The following is a 5,547-nucleotide window of genomic DNA, read 5'->3' on the forward strand; positions in this document are numbered from 1 at the left end:
CTAATAGTATTATTGAAAAAAAAGATATAGGAGCTGAATTGATTGTATTTTAAGCTATTAATTCTTTTCCCCTCCTCAAATCCTACCTAATAACACACTTACTATCTCCTTTCTTTGTTTACTGAATAAAATTTTTAATTAAGAGGATCTATTGTTGTGTTTTCAAAATAAATAGCAAATTAGTGTCTATATATTAATGTGGGAACACAATAAACCTAAGCTGGAACTGAAAGTTGTCAAGTTGTCCTCAAACATTGACTGAGGTAAAGTATGATTAAATTCTCCATTTGCAAGCGTTATTATGAGCAAAGCATGATTAGTTTGGTTTAATTTCTCATAATAAGGCAGCACGACTTTATGTGTAAAGGGGACAAAGGAAAGACTATTTTTTATCTTTGTTTTACGTGATGTCCAACCAAATTGGTGCAAAATTTTGCATCATTAAATTAGATTTCTTACTCGGTATTATTGCAGGTGAAACTCTGTTTTCACTGCTTTTCTTAATCTGAATGGGAGGAAGGCATCGCTTTGAAAGATGACAATTACAATGCTTCTAGTTTAAGTCATTAGGCAGTCCAAATTTTATGTCCATTTCAACGATAAACTTCTAAGATAGGGACAGAGTTAGACTAAATTTTAGAGAAGGACAAAAATTAATTTTGTAATATAGAAGAGATTAAATTAAATATTTTAAAGGAGTTAAATTAAAATTTTTATGTAATTAAAAAGGGTTTACCTCATCTTGTGAGTAAATAAATGCAAGAGTAAAGGACAATTTCGTTTCTGACCTTTTTTTCCGCAGACATTTTCGTCCCTAAGGATTAGGAAATACTTAAATGTCCCTGACCCCGTTAAAAAGTAGACATTTTTACCCCTCCGTTTTAGTGTCTCTGTTTAGGGTTGACGGAAAACGGTGACGTGGCTCCGTGGCGCTGACTTGGCCTTAACGGGCTGCCACGTCGGATGTGGTTTTAAAAAGAGGACAAAATAGTCCCCGAACACAAAAATGCTGCCGTTTCTCAGTCATCCCCAACCTATGAAATCCTGGAGCCCTAATGCTTCGAATGCATTAGGAGGGTGATGTGGGAGAAAGAAGAAAGGGAGCATTCCGACCATGGCATCCGAAGGTGTGTCCTCAAGCTCGAGAAGAGGCCCAGTTCCGACCGCCAATGATAGAAAAGAGTGCGTGTCACCAAAGTGCTTCTGTGGAGAAAACGCAATCTTGTTCATGTCGAGGACGACCAGAAATCCGAAGAGATTGTTTCTGGGATGTCCCTTTTATAAGGTATGCAACGAAAATCTGTGTAACTCCGTTTGTGGTAGGGTTTATTCTCAATTCCTGATTTTCTGAACTTTGAGGATTGATTTTGTGTAGGTTAGACAACCATGGTGCAAGTATTTTCTGTGGCTGGACGAGCACATAGCTGGTCTTGGTGTTGGTGTTACAAGGTACCTGGGGCATGAGCAAATTTTGCATGGTGAAGAGCATCACTGGAACAAAGATATGGAAAAGAGGATAAGGTTGCTGGAGAAGAGGATAGAAGGGTTAGAGGTTAAGAAAAATCCAATTGGGTGGAGCATATGTGTGATGTTTGTATTGCTAATATTTACATTATTTAGTTATAAGAAATGATGTAAGACCGGCCAAATGGTGAAAATGAAATGTATTAATCATTTGTGTATCTGACATATGTTTGGGTCATTTTTATGATTATGTGTGTATGAAAAGAAAGTTGGGAAAGTAACAGGAAATCAAACTTTCAACCATTAACATGTACATAAAATTGGCAAAGTTACAAGAGATCAAACTTTCAACCATTAACATCAAAATAAAAGGAAAGTAGTATGTTTTTCTACCATTAACATCTTGTTACTTCACAAGTATTGTTTGAACCAAAATAAAGACCCAAACCAAAAATAGGAAATAGTATCTAGAATTTCTGGTTATCAGTTACATTGGGTCATAGCTAAACCAAAAAAAAAAAAAGCATAATATCGTCAGCTGTCAGTCATGTTGATTCCTTAGATGTTTGGTCAGTTGATGTTGTTGTTTTGGAGACTTCCTGAGCTGGTGCTACTTGCGGTGTGCTAGATTATCCTTGAATCAGTGGTGCCGGTGGCCTGAAGATCTTCTGCTTTGGTATGAATTTTGAAGGTTTAGGGCGAGAAGTGTTGTTAACCATCGATGGAACCTTGCCTGGAACTTTACTTGGAGGGGTTGTTGTCGGGGCGGGTGGCCTGAATGGAGTGACTGTTGCTCCCGGGGTTGGTATCACAAGTGTGGATCTAGTAAACCTGGATGGAGCTGGTGCAACATTTGCAGGGTTTGGTGCAGCTGCACCCGTAACTTGCACGCAATAGCAGACCAAAAAATGGGGTAAAAATAAAGCACATCAACTGGTTTCAAACAAGTCATATATCTAATTGATCACAAAGACAAGAAACTAAATAGTTACAGTAGTTGGTTGTTGCAGGGGTGTTGTATTGCTTGGTTGGCTACTTGAAGAATCCTGGAGAGTTAATGAACATGATCAATCAGCATGATAATAAGACAGATGAGTCCCCTAGGTTTTCTATACTAAGACATATTGATCCTTTAGGAATTCCATACTAATACTCATTAATCCCTAACCTATTAGATAGTAAGACATATTAGTCCCTGATAAAGTTATTTCTAAATCAGCAATTCCACAAGAGTGTGTTATTCAAACCAGAAATAGGGAATGCAAACTTACCCCTGCAGTTGGAGCTGACTGTGACAAAGGAAGCACAACCAGTTGTTGAGAGCTGCCTCCTTCTTTCTTCTTAGGCTTCTTTGTTTTCGGCTTCCAATTGGGGTTTGATGGAGCTCCTTTGCAGGTTTTGTAGTTGTAGCCCTTTTCACCACACTTACTGCAAGCCACGGAGAATGACTTCTTCAATTTTCCTCCTTGCATCAATGGCTCAGCAGGATCTTTCTGTCTGTTGTGAACTTTTGGCCGGCCAATAGGTCTCTTGATGATGGGGGGTTCTGGTTGTGAGTATTCAGTTCGGGGCCAGAATTCTGCGCTGAGGACTGGTTTGATGCAATGTGAATAAGTCCTCTTAAGTGATTCCATACACAACCAGGGGTGCACGTAATCTTCTGCCCTGTCACGCCTTTTCATTATAGTAGCAAGTGCATGTGTGCATGACATCCCTACCCAAAAAATGTATTCAGGCTTAACTCAGAGTATAGAAAAGGTAAATTACATGTGAATAAGCAGTTGACAATTTTAGGTGAACAAACAATTACCAGTAAGTTGCTATCGATTGCAGGAGCATGTGTATCTAATCAGGTCCACATCAACCTTGATTCCTTTGCGGCTCACCTCAAACCTTTTTCTTTCATTATCTCCAACCCACTCTGCCACCCACTTTGTGCTAAGAGTAAGTAATTTTTCCATCCGTTTTTGCTGCACTGGTGCTAGTTTACCAGGGTGATTTTCCAACACCCGCTTGTGGTTTACCATCCTTCTCATCAGGTAACACCTGATCTCTTCACACATAGTGAGGATTGGCTTACAGCGATAGTTAACGATTTTGGCATTGAACACCTCACACATGTTGTTGGTGAGGTTATCAACTTTCGGCCCATGCAAAAAATAAGCCTTGACCCATGTCTCTGGCTCAAACTTGGAGAGGTATTCCCAAGCCCCCTGATTCACTGCCTTCAGCCTTTCCATACAGTCTTTGAACTCTGCAACTGTTGTGCATCTGGCACACTCCCAGAAAACCTCTCTTATGTATAGATCTTTGAATCTATTAACGAAGTTCTTCCACATGTGCATCACGCAGTTCCTGTGCCTGGCTTTTGGCATGACTTCCTTTAAGGCAGGGAGTAAACCCTGCATTGAACATGAGCAGCCAACATTTACAACTCTGCAAATATATAGTAAGTGTGCAAGAATGAACCAATAAAACATCATACCTTTTGCTGATCTGAAATGAAGTTCCAGCCATGGTTTGCGTCGTCTCCTATGTCTGCCTGAAGGTTAGTCAGGAACCATTTCCAGGCATCCTTCGTCTCAGCCCTCACAACCCCATATGCAACCACATAAAATTGGTTGTTTGCGTCTTGGGCAACTGCTGATAGAAGCCACCCCATGTAGTATGTCTTGAGAAAGCATCCATCCAGGTGCAGCAAAGGCCTACACCCTTCCTTGAACCCTCGCTTACAGGCATCTAAGCATATGTATATCTTGTCGAAAACAGGGAGAGCTTCTGGAATTGTCATAAGTTCCAACCTTGCAGTAGATCCTGGATTAGAACTTAAAATCTGCTCACAATAATCCCTTGTCCTATTGTATTGTTCCTTCTCGTTTTCCATAATCTTATCCCTGGCCTCAACCACTGCTCTATACACCATTTTAGGATGGGGAGCAAGAGAAAAATCCTCCCTTAGGAATTGCCCACTCCCACTCTCTCCCTATCATTTTTGATCCACTTAACCTCCCTACCTTCAGCAATGAATGAGTCCTTCACCACATCTTTAAACCGTTCAACACTTGCAAACCTCATCTCTAACTCAAATCTGCCTTGACCATGAGCATAGTCATCGTCAAACTCTGGAAACTTGTGGCCTTCACCTTCATCATCGGATCCCATAGGTGTGTGCAATTCCTCCGACTCGTACTCAAACATGATTTTCTCAGGCTCTGTGGGGACTTCACTTACATAGTATCTCCCTGCATTATCCACTCCAGGCCTATTACCACCACCTCCTCCATCACTAGGCCCAGCAGCAGACCCTAAACCAGCTTCACCAGCTGCCCCCTTTTTAGTCTGACCGCTATCTTCTCCAGTTGGATGCTCCCTTTTACCATCTTGCACCTTCTTCTTACCCTTCTTATACTTATCCTTCATCCCTTGTCTCTTTGTGAATTTCTTCTTGGGGTTATCACCTTCTTTCTTGGCTCCCTTACTCTTTTTCTCTTGCCACCAACACCCCTTATACTACTCTCAGAATCACTTCCATCACTCTCCAACCCAGCTGGTGGAGGTATATAATACATCTTCGGTGCTCTCATACCCATCATCCGATGAAGAGGATGTCTTCAATTCCTTTAATATTTCATCCACATCCACTTCATCGTCACCATCCTTGCCAGCATCATCCACTACCTCCGGAGCATCAACGGGGTGGTCAAAATAAATGTGGAACTCAAGACTCTGTTGGTACTTCACTAAATTCTCCCACATTGCATTGATCCCTGCGTCCCCGGTTAACTCGTTCAGCCCAGACTCAAGCAACCCACTTGTTCGATCATACCAGTATACTGCCTTGTAGGACTGGTATCCCAAACCCTTAAATAAGGTTACAAGGTCTCCGAAGTTCACAAAATCTAGGTCCATCTCCGGGAACCTCTCTTCTTTACCATTCTGATAAACAAGAACACCATCACTACCTCTCACGAAGCTACCACCGTGGTGAAAAACTGGCACCACAAAAACATCCACCATCTGAAAATTACCAAGAAACAACTATGTGTGAGTACTACATTACATTCAAAATTTATTAGAAAATCC

General features: G+C 41.0%; 2 protein-coding genes across 2 annotated transcripts; one reads left to right on the forward strand and one right to left on the reverse strand.

The window, feature by feature from the left end:
* LOC110265383 lies at positions 848-1,633 on the forward strand. Its single transcript, XM_021108361.1, has 2 exons — positions 848-1,285; positions 1,376-1,633. Exons 1-2 carry the CDS (start codon positions 1,115-1,117, stop codon positions 1,631-1,633), a joined length of 429 nt encoding a protein of 142 aa, XP_020964020.1. The 5' UTR covers positions 848-1,114.
* Positions 2,094-3,146, reverse strand: LOC107611699 (extensin-like). Its single transcript, XM_016313599.1, has 3 exons — positions 2,736-3,146; positions 2,501-2,510; positions 2,094-2,335 (listed from the first exon to the last, which is right to left on the reverse strand). The coding sequence occupies exons 1-3, from the start codon at positions 3,144-3,146 to the stop codon at positions 2,094-2,096; spliced, it is 663 nt and encodes a 220-aa protein (XP_016169085.1).

The sequence above is a fragment of the Arachis ipaensis genome, chromosome B08, assembly GCF_000816755.2.
Source record: "Arachis ipaensis cultivar K30076 chromosome B08, Araip1.1, whole genome shotgun sequence".
Classification (NCBI taxonomy): Eukaryota; Viridiplantae; Streptophyta; class Magnoliopsida; order Fabales; family Fabaceae; genus Arachis; species Arachis ipaensis.

Excerpts from the sequence above, each read along its gene's own strand:
- LOC110265383 (XM_021108361.1), top strand. The coding sequence starts at position 1,115 with ATGGCATCCGAAGGTGTGTCCTCAAGCTCGAGAAGAGGCCCAGTTCCG. Across the intron at positions 1,286-1,375 it reads TGGGATGTCCCTTTTATAAG|GTTAGACAACCATGGTGCAA; the intron begins GTATGCAACGAA and ends GATTTTGTGTAG.
- LOC107611699 (XM_016313599.1), bottom strand. The coding sequence starts at position 3,146 with ATGAAAAGGCGTGACAGGGCAGAAGATTACGTGCACCCCTGGTTGTGT.